Raw genomic sequence first — 16,264 nt, forward strand, 5'->3', positions numbered from 1 at the left:
TTTTAGGGCGGTAATGTCAATAGGCATCTAAAAGGAATACCTTGTTAGAAGGCGGGATTATTAGAACTTTGATTATAACTTACCTTTTGTATCGGCGTGGGGATACAAAATCTTTGCAAATTGTTAACATAATTAAAAGAAAGATAAACTTAAAAATCGGGGGGGGGGTATACAACCAAGTCCATACTAGTGAGGGCACTAATAGATTTACCCGCGGCCACAATGCCTAGCTGCCCTTTCAGCTACTTTAAAAGATATGCCTCATTATATTGCTATAAAACTAAGATCAGATTTCATTTGGCCTTTGTAAATGGTGCAAGCACGAAAACACGACACGAAGCGCGCTTGAATTTTCTATAAGGCATATCTTCAACAATTTTGATAGTTTTGACATTTAGAGAACGTTCGTAAATAATCAAATGAATTAAAGCTTCCATTTGTTGGGGGAGCCAGGGAGAGGGTGGGGTGTATGACATTTTGTGTCCCCTACGCTTAACTGACTTTTGGAAGGACGTGTTCTCCCCCCCCCCCGACATGTTTGATGTCTAACTACCCAAAACATATAATGGTCGGCTTGGTCGCTATTTTTAAAATCCCGTTCTTTAAATTTTCATGATCTACTTTTCATACTTGTTTTTTTTCACATCTTTCAATTCATTGTATTTGCATTCTTTTCTCTGTTTTTAAACTTTCTTTTGCTCTCGCGATTTTTCAAATTACATTTACAAATTATAATAACCCGAACCACTTTTGAAATATAATGTTCGTCTGTTTATTGCGTGCATATTGTAGTTTCATGTTGGGGTTATTTTTGCACCATTTGGAATAACGTCAACCTGGTCAGGCTTCCTGCTTTCACTCCTGTTCAAAGAATTCTTGTAATTGTTATTTTTGCCAAGAAAAGCACAAAGGTCGTCCTGACAAAAAAAACGAGATGCTAACGTAAATGTTTTCAATGAAGCTCAGGGTCAATGAATTCGATCATGGGCACTAATCACTCCTTTGTGAAATGACGAAGTGCCAGTTGCCCGAACTTGTCACAATAGCTCTAATTCTATAAGGAATTAAATCTATTGTTCCTTCGCATTTTATCGTTGAGAGGATAAAAGCACATTTGCAACATATTTTGCAGCTCTAACCTTGTTGACAAATTAGACACAGAAGAAAAGTGACGCCTATTGGACAAAATCGTTAGAAAAAGACGAGATGTAAAATAATCATCAACAATTGCGTATGCATCAATTAACTAGAAATGGCACGAAAGTGGCAATGATTCTGCATGGAGTGGAAATAGAACATGTCGTCCCTTTTTCAGTCCACGTTCATTTACCGCCATGTGCTGTGTATATAGAGCAACATAAAATTCTGAACGCAAAATATATTTTGTCATAGTATCATTATATATGTATTACTGTTTTTTTAAATCCCCTTGCCCGCCATCCGGGGTAGGAGGATGGGCGGCGGCAGGGTAATTTTGATTACGGGGAGGAGTAACTTTTTTTGTATACTTAATTTCATATCGGGTCGGATCAAGAACAAGCAATGATTGCATCTTGTTAGAAGATGTAGATATTATAGCGTAGTGCGAATCATATTCTTTCCGTTCCAAAACTCTTCAGAAGTATATTTTTAATAATTCAAGAACTTTATGAACTCCATATTTGTCAATTTTATATCGCCATTTTATGTCGGGTCGGATCTCTTTCCGATTCGAAACCTTTTAGAAGTATCAGCTAGATCGAAACTCTGTTTATAGGTATATCTATGATTTTCTTAAAGTCGACCATCATTTTATAACGGGTCGGACCAAGAACAACAATCGTATGTTGTTGAAAGATATAGGTATTCATAGCCCAACAAAAATCAATTATTTCCACATCGAAAGTCTTAAAATATGTTTTTATTGACAGAGGATATCTTTTAACTCTTTATTCCATACTGAAATACTTGCATCTCATATCGGATTGGATCAAGAATAAGAAATTTTGCGACTTTTATTCCATTAAAATATTGCCTTTTCGACTTTGTCGGGAAAATTAGTCATCTCATTTTTTTCTGACAGAACATGGGTTCGTCCATATACGGAAATATCAGTTATTTAAATCGTTTACACTCGCATTAAATTTAAAATTATGCGTGATCGATCCTGCATTAATTTAAGATGTTTGTAACTCCATTTCATTTGCCTTTCCGATACTGCCGGGAAAGTGTCATTTATGTTCTCAGAGAACATGAATTCAGTCCTAAAGATATATGAAATTTATCTTAAATTGTTTGCACCTCAAAACAATCGCTCTTACATCAACACATGATCAATCGGAAATGATGGCGAAAATCAAAGAACGACAGAGATATTCCATGCATCCAACAATGGAATCGGTTCGCGAAATACGCAGTAGCACCCATTCATCATGTTCATAGTAAAATATAGAGGGTGAAGAGTTTCCTCATTTGAATAACAACATGCGGCACTAAAAAAAGGATTGTCACATGTATCATTTCCCATTATGTGTGTAATGGCCCTATAGCCTATTTATTCACAAAATGTTGCTAAACTATAAAAAAAATTGGCCTCAAATGATTGGATTTATCAAATACTGCAGTATGGAAATTACAATGAGTATCATACAGTTTCACTTTTTTTTAAGTTAGATGTTTTGTATGGGGATGTCATCTGGATCCCAAGCGTTTTCTTTTTCTTCATTCGATGTTTTTTTTAATAAGAAAAAAACTATGGACTACTAAACCGCACATCCGGGTTTTTTTATTATTGTTCCTGCTCGAAATGATATAGAGCGATCAAAAGACGGCGTTTGTAATTTGCATTCGACCCTTAACGCCCCCGCAATCCCCCCCCCCTTTGCGTGTGGTCTTTAGCGTCACTAGGGAATTGTTAACGCACTATAGAAAACTGGTGGATGAAAGGCTGGTCGGATTTAATCCCGTGCCTAGAAAGACAGTATTGAAGATCCTTGATACTGAAAAGCACTGATTTTTATACCGAGACTTAAACCTCGGTCACATTTGATCTACGGCAGCCGTAAGGCGAATTAAAACAGCCGTTTATTCATTTGTTTTATATACAAACCACCTATATGCAGCTGGTTCAAAAATGTTAAAACGGCTGTTTCCGACTCGCCGTACAGCCGCCATAGAGCAAATGTGACCGAGGTATAAATGGTAAAAAAAAATTGACAAGCAAAAAAAAGTCTTCACATAGGAGAGGGGTCACTTATGGCTCGTCAGGGATCACTTTGGACTCGTCAGGGGGGGGGGGCAGGGATACGTCACTTGCATGTGTTGTGACTCGTCAGGGGGGCAGTCTGCCCCCGGCCCCCCCTTATTTGGTACGCTAATGGTGCTGATCGTTGACTTTGGCCGGTTTATTAGGTCCGGTAAGAGGTAAAGGGTTGGAATAAAAATTTTAAACGTCTCAGATTAATTGAAAATCGTTCGAGACAGAAATTATTTCAAAATTGTTTTGATTGGGAAATTATATCGAAATGATTTAATTTCCTTTGAGAATAAACTCTCTCCTAAAAAGAAGTACAATTCACGTATCTTTTCAAATAAGTCAGAAATATAAGTCCTAAATACATTAGATAAATGGTCTCAACTCTCAGATCACAGCTCATGATCGATCAGAACGTATTTCAAAATTGTTTTGAGGTGGAAATTATATAGAATTTGTTTCAGATACCATAAGCTCTTTTTCCTGAAATAAATATTATTCGCTTATCTTTCCAATAAAAGGGAAATACGTTGGAATAAAAGTACTCAACATCTTAGTCCTAGATTAATGCACGATCGTTCGAGACGTATTTTTGAAATTGTTTTGAAGTGGAAATTATATATCATGAAATCAATTAAAACCTTCCAATGTAAACTTTATTCTCCTGGAAGAAATACAATTCGCGTATTTTTCCAAAAAAAGTCCAACAGAAGCAGATTGTGTTCCCAAAAAATTTCTAGAATCCAGAGTGCCTACAATATCAAAAATTCGGCATAAGTTAAACAAAAAACCCAACATAAATATACCCAAACAATTTATACGATGTCAGAAACAAAATTGAAATGTCAAAAAATCAAAACAAAAATGTCATAAAAGGAAGTATTTCAAACCAACATAAAAAGTAAGGCAGTATGTCTAACAAAAGAAAAAGAAGTAGACATTTTGTTGATTTGCGATTTAGCGTGTTTAATGATATGGCGTCATTATCATTCTCCAAAATTTAGTTTGCCGTTGATATCAATGTTCGCACTAATTTAGTTACATTCGGGCATCATATTCATATTGTGTCATTTTATCTGGCCTCTGTCAGAAAAAATAAATGTTCTAAAAATATTAATCTTCCCGTGGCAAAGATGAATAGGCCTACCCCTCTAGTTATACACTCTTGGCGGACATTATCCGGCGAGTTGGATGATATAGGCCTATTCATACCAAGATGTCTCAAACTATGGCCTTAATAGAGGTAAAAAAAATATTCATGGGTACCATTCGTGCAACTGCTCGATCATTAATATTCTTTTTAAACGAACGGTTTGTCTTGCGCTTCTTGATTTTCATGCTCGGGAATTAATATTTTTGTCAGTGCCAAGAAGCAACGTTGACGTTCGGATAAAACGGGATAAAATAGGCGTGTAATCCATCTGTATCCGGTCCCAAAATCATACGTTAAAAAAAGTCATTAATTCAACTTATTTTTCATGTGTGAATCTTCCGTGTCAATCTCAATTCGAAAGCTGCAACATTTTCGAAATCGACAGTATTTCTATTGATGGCGTTAATTTTCAGTTCAGTTCGTTGACAACGGAAACTATTGAGAACCATCGACTTATCGAGATCGAGAATTTTTGTCATATTCATAATTATGCGCACGTGTTGATCTGTAGTACTCGGTCGCCATGCGACACGATGCGGCCGAGCATATTCTATCGCTAGCTAGCTGTATATAGTCATTTCCAATAGAGCGTGATTGCATGAAATGCTTCGATACGGACATAAAAGAGGAACGCCTTTCATTATCATGCTTTTAAATATAATAATTTGAAGTCGAGTAGCACGACAAGTGGAACTAGCACAGGCACCACGACGTACATATTTATTCTTCATTCCGGGTCTTCATTCCAGAGCGAGTCGCGGAATTGAAGGCTAGCCGTGGCCTCCGCGGGGTGAGATTGCCTTTGCGAATTTTGATAGAAATGGGGGGTAGCGACAGCGCAGCTAGCGGCCGCTAGCTGCCGCTAGATGCAGCGAGCTGAGGATTAAATCTATAATCAAATGTAACATAAAGTATGGCAGCGAGCGGCAGCAGGCACAGGGGGAGCTGCGAGAGCGGATGTGAGTTCTATTGTGTTTTAATTATCGCAGCTAGCTGCCGCTGGCCGACGCTATTATCCCGTCTTATAGTGTGCAAACGTACGCTCGCGGGGTGCACGCTGCCAATGCAATATGGATGGGCTCCCTTACTTGTTTTTACTATATCGACATAATATGCAAATTTATGCAAATTACTTGCTTATTTGCATAGATACAGCGTGTCTCTTTGGATGCATCTTTTTCTTTTGACTCAAGGAACATTTGTGCCAAGTGGGACATTTGTACTCAAAATGCAGCGTTCAACCTCTTAACAAGTCTACTACTTCAGGAGATGGACCTCTGGTATGAATTTGGTGATCCCACCTCGAAGCTATAGAAATTTATTGGGTGTACAACACAATTGTTGACGACGCCGCCGGAAATAGTGATACTTATGTCTTGCTCTGCTATGCAAGCGAGACAAAAGTTAACAGTCCAAATATCATTTATCAATACAAACTAACACTGACTGATGATCTAGTATGACAGCACATAAAATATAAAGTGAAGCCTGTACATAAGGACCACCAGAAGTAGACAAGAAAAGTAGCATTTATGGACATATTCATGTTCCAATGGAAAAGGTTATTCATGTATTCAAGAGAAAGATATCTTGTGGTGTTTATAGACAGATGTTATTACTTACCAAGTGATACAGCACAGAGAGCAAGGATGATCCATCTAGCCATGTAGAGGTCAACTAATGCCTTGGATAGGAGCTCAGAGGCATTCAAGAATGAGATGATATTCTCAATGTATTCCTTGGCAATGACAAAAAGATCCTGAGGAACACATCGATTGATGATGGGCTTACTAAAAAAGAATGAATGGAAATTAGGCAGATGGTAAGGGTGTAATCAGACTTACATGCCAACATGCAAATGTAGTAGACCAAGTCAAATGAGCATGATCTGATTAATGTGGTGATGAATTATTTACTATGTAAAATATCACTTATACCTTCGCCTAACACCCCTCAGACAGCTTGTTTGTTCCAAGGAATGCACTGATTGAGGATTAAACGCTGATTCCCAAATAGATTTCCTATGTTAAGCTTCCACAGAAAAAAGTATATAAAGTAGATTGAACATAACAAGTAAAGACGAATGTCCCTAGAGAAGCATAGAAACACAATACATAACAAAATAAATCTGTCTTGAGACATATCTTCAATACTAGTGGATCATGGTTAGAGTAAAGGAATTCCCCCTCCAAAAAAGAAAACAAGATATAAAGAATATTGAAATAAACTGGAAATTAAAGTCATCAAGGGGATGAATAAGGTGATCTGTCTGTGATTCCATTGATCATGATCACCATGCTGATCAATATGATCATCATGATAAGTGGACTAGTACTGAAAGAAAATTCTGTAAAAAGGTATTGTTTGATTTTCGAATGTTAAATCCAATTTGGTATATGGTGACGATAATGCCTACAAAATATATGAATGTAGAATCCAGTTTTGAGAAAATATCAGCATCAATAGAAATTACATGCAAAGTGAGCACAAATTTTTTTTAACAAAATGAAAAAAAAAGTCCAAGTGAGTTTCAAACCAAGGACCCTTGCTTTACAAGGCAGATGCACTATCCATATTTTTTACCAAAATATTTCTCATAGACTCATAATGTATAGAATGAAAAAGTGGAGTGCTTCTGGCAGTCTCACCTGCATTACACGATTCAATATACATGTAGCAGAAGTGCTGACTTTGAAAACTACTATAAAATAATTATTCACACAAAAAATCATATAATTATACAATACTAAGTTCATAAACCCTAAATGATATTTGACCTTGATCATGTGACTTAAAACTTTTCAATGATACTTGATTACCCTTATGTCCACATTTCATAAACTACATGTATATCCATAAACCTTTGAAGTTATGAAAGCAATTTAATAATTACCTCCAACATGGCCTGACTCCATTGACCTTAAATGACCTTTAACTGTGGTCATGGTACCTGAAACTTGCACGAGATGTTCAGTGATACGTGATTACCCTTATGTCCAAGTTTTATGAAATAATGTAGATCCATACACTTTCAGAGCTAACATTGTTATCAAACAAATACCCCAAACATGGTCAAAGTTTGTTGACCTTAAATGACCTTTGTCATGTGACCTAAAACACGAAAAGGATGTTCAGTGATACTTGATTACTCTTATGTCCCAGTTTTATGATTCAGATCCATAAACTATTAAAGTTATGATGGTAATTCAACAAATACCCTCAACTTGGCTAAAGTTCATTGACCTTAGCCATGTGACCTGAAACTCACACAGGATGTTCAGTGATACTTGATTACTCTTATCTCTAAGTTATATGAATCAGATCCATAAACTTTCAAAGTTATGATTGTAATTCAACAAATCCACCCCCCCCCCGACTTGGTCAAAGTTCATTGACCCTAAATGACCTTTGACATTGGTCATGTGACTTGAAACTCAGGCAGAATGTTCAGTAATACTTGATAACCCTTATGGCCAAAAGTTTCATGAACTAGGTCCATATACTTTTGAAGTTATGACAAAATTTCAAAAAAATTAACCTTAGGTTACAATTTTGATGATTCCCCCAACATGGTCTAAGTTTATTGACCCTAAATGACCTTTGACCTTGGTCATGTGACCTGAAACTCAAGCAGGTTATTCAGCAATACTTGATTAACCTTATGTCCCAGTTTCATGAGCTAGGACCATATACTTTCTAAGTTAAGCTGTCATTCAAAAACTTAAGCTTCGGTTAACATTTGATGTTAACGCCGCTGCCGTAGGAAAAGCAGCAACTACTGTATAGTCTCACTCTGCCATGCAGGTGAGACAAAAATGATCTCAAATTTAAGTTTGCAAGTGTAAGACTGGCATAATAATATGTCTATATACACTACTATTTTTCATGATGATATATTTCTCAAAATGAGAAGGAAAGAGACAAATCAGAAAAAGTATAACCTCTGCTACTGTATATCGAAAACTGGGCGAAAAATGTCCAATATTTATGGACTTATATTTGCAAAGTTATGAAAACGTCATAATACGAAAATGGATTTTGATGAAGTCATGATAAAAACTAGAGATGCTCGGCGGGTCGCACAGCCGAGCACACGTATCCCCCGAACTCATCGTGTCATCCGTCATTGCGATACATAGAGCTCACACAAAAATATTACAAAAAAATACAATTATCATGGCGACAATGACCCTAGCATGCAGGTTCCCCAAGTCCATCTACCATACAAGTGTGGTTGAAAAGTGACTTATGGATGCGGAGAAATAGAGTCTTGCATGTTAACTTTAACGTTGACCTGAAAATGACCTTTGACCTTACCATGTGACCTCCAACTGCAACATAACATGCAGGTCCCCCAAGTTCATCTACAATCCAAGTTTGGTTGAATAGTAACTTACAGTTGCGGAGTTATGTGTCATAAGGTTCGTGACGGATGGACGACAGACGAAGACCTGCCAACATTTGAAAATGGAAAAAAGGAGTCCACGAATCGCGCGTAAAGCCGAACTCCCAACGGCGGGGGTCAAGGTTTGTGACGGATGGACGACAGACGGATGACGGACGGACGACATTTGGATCCCTAAGTCTCGCCTTCACCTCTGGGGGGCGAGACAAAAAAGAAAATCTGCAAGAAATTAAAGGGATGCTCCAGGCTGAAAATATTTATATCTAGATAGAGGAAAATTCACAGAGCAAAATGCAGAAAATTTCATTAAAATCGGGTAACAAAGAAAAAATATTGAATTTCAATTATGAAATCATAATTGTTTCACTTTTTTCATACATGGATAACAATGTGTCTCCAGTATGATGAAATAGGTTGCAGCAAATCAGTTGTCAATCCAATTGTTCTTGGTAAATCTTTATTTAATAAACCTAATTTCATGTAATGAAATATAAAAGTACAAGTGGGGATATGACATCATTAGCCCACCTGATGAATATTCATGAAGACATGCCTAGAACTGTTTCACCGGAATAATGCAAATTTTTAAAATTCAACTTTGTTATTTGTTATCCGATTTTGATCAAATTTTCAGCACTTTGCTCTGTGAATTAAACTCTATTTATTGAGGTATAAAATATCTTCAGTCCGGAGCATCTCTTTAAGACGTGATCTGTCATGCTGACAGATCACCTAAAAATGTAATTTAAATAAATAACAACTAAAACAAAATAAAATGAAATAAATAGAAAGGAATACTTCCAAGATCATTGCGAAAAAAAACATAGGATCATTGTGAAAAAATAACAAATTTCTTCTAAGCCAAGATAACACAATTATTCTGGAAGCTTTCATTTCTGAGCAAGACATTCCCATTAAAGGATCTACATGTATGTATCACTTACTTTTCTACTGACCTCTTAACTGCTCTAAAACAAAGAGGACTATCACATATGACCTTTATGTCAAGCATACGTTGATGTATATCTACATGTAGGTAGACATTTATCATAATATCCTTTTTCTTGATATCTGAAATTCAATTCTCGATACCAAGAATTACCATTATTTGTTAAACACAAATGACTCTCTAGATATCAATTCTTCATTCAAGAATGTAAGTTTTTTTCACATGGATATTAAAACAGTTGGCCATACACACATCTGGGGTCCGTTGCAGAAAGAGTTGCCTTTAAGCGCAAGTCAATCGCAAGTCCCAAATAGGCGCTGTTGATTGGTTGAAAATCAAGTTGCGCACGGTTAGTTAGAGTTGCGATCAATAGCAACTCTTCCTGCAACGAGCCCCAGATGTGCCAACCCATTTACAGAGTTAAGACTAAACAAGCTTTTTCTCAAAAATACTTGTCCATTATACCAGGTATCTGGATTGAAACTATCCAATAAACATCAATTTTTCAAGAAACACAAACCTGGCAAAGACAACATTGGGGCATGGTCCATTGATGCCAACTCCTGCAGTTTCATAGTCTGCTAAATCAACAGGGTAATTGCAGATTTTTGAATCAGTTTCCTCTGCAAAAGTCTTGTAGTCAGTGGTTGAGTTTAGCACCCTGTTAGGACACTGGCTTACACAGACCTCAAGGGAGTCCTTGGGATATCGTACATCCATGAAGAAGACAAATCTAAGGGACAAAAACACATCAATCTTGTCATTAATGTAGGTTGGCAGGCATGGTAGCACCTATAGTCTCACTCTGCTATGCAGGTGAGACAAAAAAATGATTTGCAATGCTTTATTACAGTGATGTAATAGATTCACAGATGACAAGAAATCCCATCAAAATTACAAGTTTATTACACAACATTTACTTTCTCAAGGTTCAGATAAAAGTTATAGCTGTCTAAATAATTGAGTAGAAGGGTTCACTGCTAAATAATGTAACACACAGAGGGTTTATGGGTCATTACACAAAGAGTTAAACAAAAATTCCAACAATACAACCTCATCAATAAAGTGGTCCCTTTCAAGTGAGACTATTATAAATATTACTTATGATGATTAATACCAATATACTATCATTAAAACGCCATCATCATAATAAGCATGGGCGGAAATCCGGGGGACGCATCCCCCCTACTCAAAATAGTAGGGGTGACATAATTTCAAATGTCCCTCCCACTATTTCTGTTATTTTCTGATGGAAAGAAATACAACATTCAAAATCGAAATAAAACATGTTTTTTGATAACTCTTTTTTTGTTTTTTTGCTTCTCAATTTTGACCTTACATTTGGGTTGATAATTTTTTATCAATTTTTTTTACTTCTCAAATTTATTATTATTTATTTAAAAATGCCCCATCCTGCGCCACCTCCCCCCCCAAAAAAAAAAAACAGGGACGGTTCTTGTCTAATTAGGCTATGGTTGACATGAATGCAATGATTCCTTTCCTGTTCTAAAGGAAATAACCTCAAACAGACTTCCTGTCAATGAAACATACAAGTGCTATAAAACTTCTGAATGATTTTTTGCTTGTACAATAACAGGAAATCATAATGAAAGTGACAACTGTGATGGCACACCAAAAAAAAAATGTGTAGTGGGGAGAATGATAACTTACGGTCGGTCTGTCATGTCCATTCCAGACAAGCTTACATTCTCTATCGGTTTGTTCATCTGCCCACAAACATTGCCATAGCTATCATAGCCAAAAACAACCCTTAGTACATTACCAAATACAACAGCATAACCAGCTATCAAGAACTGTAAAAGAAAAATGAAATGAAAAAGGTAATGACATTTTTTTTATTATTTCAAAGACATATCTGGCAGTAGCATATTATATTAAACACCCAGGTTCACAATTCCAAAGAAATGCAAAATTTCCTAAGTGCATATCAAATTAAAAATGACTCAAAAATAAGACTTCATACATACAAACTCAATAAATGGTCTAATGTAATAATAATAATAATAATAATAATAATAGGCATTTATATAGCGCCATCTATCTAGAAATATATTCTATTCCGAGGCTCACAAGAAAAGAAAGAATGAGAAAGTTTGGATGAGTGTCAAAGTGCCAATAACTAATACTGTTAGAAAAGATAAGATTTCAGTTTGGATTTAAAGGTCTCCAGTGATTGTATAATTCTTAAATTTAATGGCAAATTATTCCAGAGAGAAGGTGCTGAGGCAGAGAAAGCTCGTACACCATATATGCTACACGTGTCTTGGGAGTCTTAAGAAGTTGCTGGTGTGATGATCTCAGGCTTCTAGCTGGTGCATAAGGCGTGACAATGTACATGTATGTACTGAAAATTCACAGCATTATTTCATAGCATTATTTTTACTTATACTGATTAAAAGAAATTGTTATTGTGGTTTATTGTGACTGAAATAGTATCACCAATAGTTTCTATAAAAAAATAAATAAAAAACAAAGTTGCAAAAGAAAGAAATACATGTAGAATATAAAATTTGAAAAAAAAAACATTGGAAAACTTTTTGATACAATTTTTCAAAGTACATATATGATAAGAACCCTAAAATAATGTCCTGACCAAACTAACTAGGGTAGACATCAGATACATTTATCTTTTTTTCTGATTTGTAAATTAAACAAGAGTGTTGCTAGGGCGAGCACATAATACGCCCACCTGTAACATGGAAAATGGAGTTATTGGTCAAGCACGAAAAGAGAAAGGTGGTAACTTGACCTTTAACATTTTGACCTCAAAATCAATAGGCTTCCTGAGATCCATGCTAGTATCATAAACACCAAATTATATAAGCCTAGGTTAAGTCAAACTGAAGTTATCGCATTTACAAAGAAAAGTTGATGGACATACATACAGCTAGACGGACGGACACTGAGCGTGATACCATAATACATGTATGTCCCGTCTAGGACAGGCAAATAAGTCATTTATCAATAGTATTGACGCACGAAATAGGTTAAATCAAACATTGGAGAATTCAAAACTCTTTTTTTTTGCTTTAACGTTTTCTTGTATTAGTTATTCTATTTTTTTCTATGCATAATGGAGATTTAACAACTTTTAAACTTATTTTTTCCTTGTCAACCGAACACTTATTTTTAAGTCTTTTAATTTTTTTTCTTTCACAAGACAGAAAATTTCCTTTTCCTTTGCCAAAGGGGCGACCTTGTGGAGAACTTCTACATTATGGCTAGCCAAAAAGGAACAGAAGGAGAAACAGAAGATAAAGGAGGAGGTCTAGGGTTGTTGCATTGCATTGCTATAATGAAGTAATCTTTTCTCTTCTTGAGAACTCTATTCATAACCTCATTTTATCATTTCGTATTTATTTATCTTTTTGAAAATAATACTGACATGGACATTTCAGAAGGTAAAACTAAATTTTCTTTCTCAATTGTGAGGAAGAATTTTATGTCTTTATTTATCAGTATTTACATGTAGGCTCTAGAAACCCAGTAATCCTAAAGAAATTATATTGTTCACTTCAACATCCTATTTTGGAATACATTTTTGTTCATATTCAATCAATAGGAGTGGTACAAAAACACTCATTTTTTTAGTTTTAAAATGAGTGAATTCTCTTTTGTATCATGAACGTAGTTATTTTAGACTTGTCATCTCTATACAATAGAATGATTTTTGATAAAAAGAGTTACATTGTCTCTAACTCTCTATTCTTTTCTTCTCTTTTTCTCATGAATTTGCAAGAACCTATTGTTTAAAAGTTTACATGCTTGTATATTATGGATACACTTGCACTTCTTACTTTTGTCTTGTTGTATTGGTTTGGCCTTTTCAAAGTGCTGAAGTCACATAATATTTTCTGTGACATTCATGGACCTCCAATTATAAAAGCATATTGAAAATTATTCTTCTTTTTCCTGTCAAGTAAAGACTACCATTGGCATAATATCATACCTTAAGTTATAATATAATGGTTTCCTGACAAATGCAATAAGCATGTCTTTCCATATTGCTTCTTTCCTCTTACTGTTATCATGTATGAGCTGTCTATTTTGTTTGTATTGAATTTTATAACATCCAATGATAACCTTTACAAAAAAAAAAAATTTCTTTTAGGTCATCCTCGGGCGTTGGATGCTGTTTATTTTATTGTGTAAATGGTGGTCCGACCACCTGACCGAAGGCCCACTAGACCAACATTTTTTTCAATTTTATTTTCCTTCATCAGGTGCCGAATAGTGTAAGGTGCCTTGTTGCAGCGGCGTATGCCTGTTATCAGAGGGGGGGGGCCAGAGCCAAATACCTTCCTGGTAACTCCATCTACGTGACATAGCTAGGATTTCAGTTTAGGGGCAGTAGTGAGCACGCTCCCTTGGGGGGTGCAGGTAGTGCTGTAGCTCGGATTGTTTACCGGGCTGAATCCTGCCGAGTTGGCAATGACCGGCTCGGAGCTTTACCGGACGGGTTTCACTTTGAATCCCTTGAACCCGGAAAATAAACCCGGATTGTTTGATAATATTTGAGGTGTCATTTGTCACCGCAATAAAAGTTGTGAAACTATTTTTAACAAGCAATCTATCCACCTAGTGTGATGGTCGAGGGGACGGGTCAAAGGCCAACCATCCCTACCTTATTTTCATTTTTCCCCATCATGATCGGACCTCCTGTCTGAGTTATGGCCTTGTGTGTGAGGGATCGAGATGATATAGCTAGTCGGCTAACGGCGCACATGCACACAGTACCTGCCATGTGATATCATCTGACTGGTCATGTGATTGGCTGAGAGTAATGGTTTCACTGGGTGAGAATGTCCAATTTGATTACAAGTAAAGGCCAGTTGGTCCATTAGGCATGGTCATAACTCAAGAAGTTTTCCTTTTGATATTATGACTGATGACATGCAGAATATTTCTCTCTTTTTTGGTAAAACAATCTGTCCGGTTTATTGAGATATCTTTTATACCAGTTTTTTCTGCTAACCATAAAAGCCCTCCCCCAAAAAACCCTGTTGTGTTGACATTTTCCACAAAGTCCGTGATCCGATATATAATAGCTTAGCTGGGAGTGGGTGCAAAACAATTTAATTCCCATTTAAAGGATACATTAAAGAGGGTGGACTAGACGGATGAGAAGAGGAGGGTGCTGTTACCGGGAGAGAGAGAGAGAAGGGGGGGTATGTGTACAAGAGCAAAAAACAAAAACAAAAAACGTGAGAGATGACTAAATGGATGATATTGGACCAATTGTCAAAGTATAATATGAAATAAAAATGTATTTTAATTCATTTTTTTATTAAAAATATTAATACCGGTAGCTGAAGGCTAGAATAAGACAGATAAAAATAAATCATACACAAAAAATAGTTTGAGTAAAATATTCTATTGCTTCAAAGCAAATATGAAGAATGAAATACTCTCAGAAATTAACTCTTTCTGCCACCTCCACCCCTCCGAAAAAAATCTGCCCTATGATAGACAGAAACAATCTCTGTGAGAGCCTGTTTGAAAATTGGGTCACCAGAATGATAACATAATAAACAATGTGGTTTGTAATCTGCCTCTTGATTTAACAAACACACACACACAAAAAAAAATTATCTCAAAGCACATGTTTCATGGTAAATCACTAGCGGTGCACAGACTGTGCTGTTGACCGCTGCACTGGTGATAAGCATGTGAGGAATTGCGAGTTGGCCTTGTATCGTCTCCATCCCCTCTCTACATTACTACTGGATGATATAAACAGTGAATTAAATATTTTGGGGGTTTGTATGGTGTTTTGAGAACAAGGTCAGAAGGTGATGTCGGTCACAGATAAGAGTCAAGTAGGTCAAAACTTTGTACGTTTGCATGGACATAAATCAATTTTAGCCGGACCGGGTTACCGGGCCTCTCCGGGTCGAGCTATGATTCTGATAAGATTTACAAGCCGGGTTCGGACCGAGTTGAAGGAACCGAGCTACAGCACTAGGTGCAGGTAGTGGGAGCTCATCTTAATACGTCCTCTGCCCGTTTTTTTTGGGGGGGGTAGAGCCAAAATATATTAAAAAAGGAATCTATCAATGGATAGTTGAATGAATGAATGAATAAAAAAATAAATGAAAAATAAATAAATGAAAAATTATATTTATTAACTGATTACACCCTCGTAGCAAGGGGGAAACGTGAGCGAGAAAATAAAAAAAATAGGAGAATGTAAGACAAGCAAGAGCAGACAAGGAATAGTTCAAGGGATCATCACAGCTTCTCCCTCCCTCGGAACGCATTTTGCGCACTCAGTAAGTTTTTCACATGCTTCGCGTGCTGAGTACCACCCCCCATGAATTAAATCCTAGGTTCGCCACTAATTTAGACTTAATAGTTAACGGGAAATTTTTTGCTGTGCCCCTCCCCATATCAGGCAGAAAACGTAAGAGCGGATGCAGACAAGAAACATTGGAGCTTCCACAATTCAAAATTTTTCTCTCTCTCCCCCCCTCCCCTCTCCATTAAAAGGCAGATAACGTAAGA

At 36.4% G+C, this 16,264-nt stretch overlaps 1 protein-coding gene across 7 annotated transcripts in view; it reads right to left on the bottom strand.

Moving 5' to 3' along the window:
* LOC121423904 (choline transporter-like protein 1) overlaps positions 1-16,264 on the bottom strand; it is a 107,675-nt gene that overhangs the window by 78,741 nt on the left and 12,670 nt on the right. For all 7 annotated transcript variants that reach the window (XM_041619440.1, XM_041619444.1, XM_041619443.1 and 4 more), the window contains exons 4-6: positions 11,411-11,553; positions 10,260-10,472; positions 6,009-6,175 (exon numbers count right to left, since the gene is read on the bottom strand). In XM_041619440.1, the coding sequence (XP_041475374.1) occupies positions 6,009-6,175; positions 10,260-10,472; positions 11,411-11,553 (523 nt within the window). The remainder of the gene's footprint in view (positions 1-6,008; positions 6,176-10,259; positions 10,473-11,410; positions 11,554-16,264) is intronic.

This window comes from Lytechinus variegatus, chromosome 11 (genome assembly GCF_018143015.1).
Source record: "Lytechinus variegatus isolate NC3 chromosome 11, Lvar_3.0, whole genome shotgun sequence".
NCBI classification, from domain to species: domain Eukaryota; kingdom Metazoa; phylum Echinodermata; class Echinoidea; order Temnopleuroida; family Toxopneustidae; genus Lytechinus; species Lytechinus variegatus.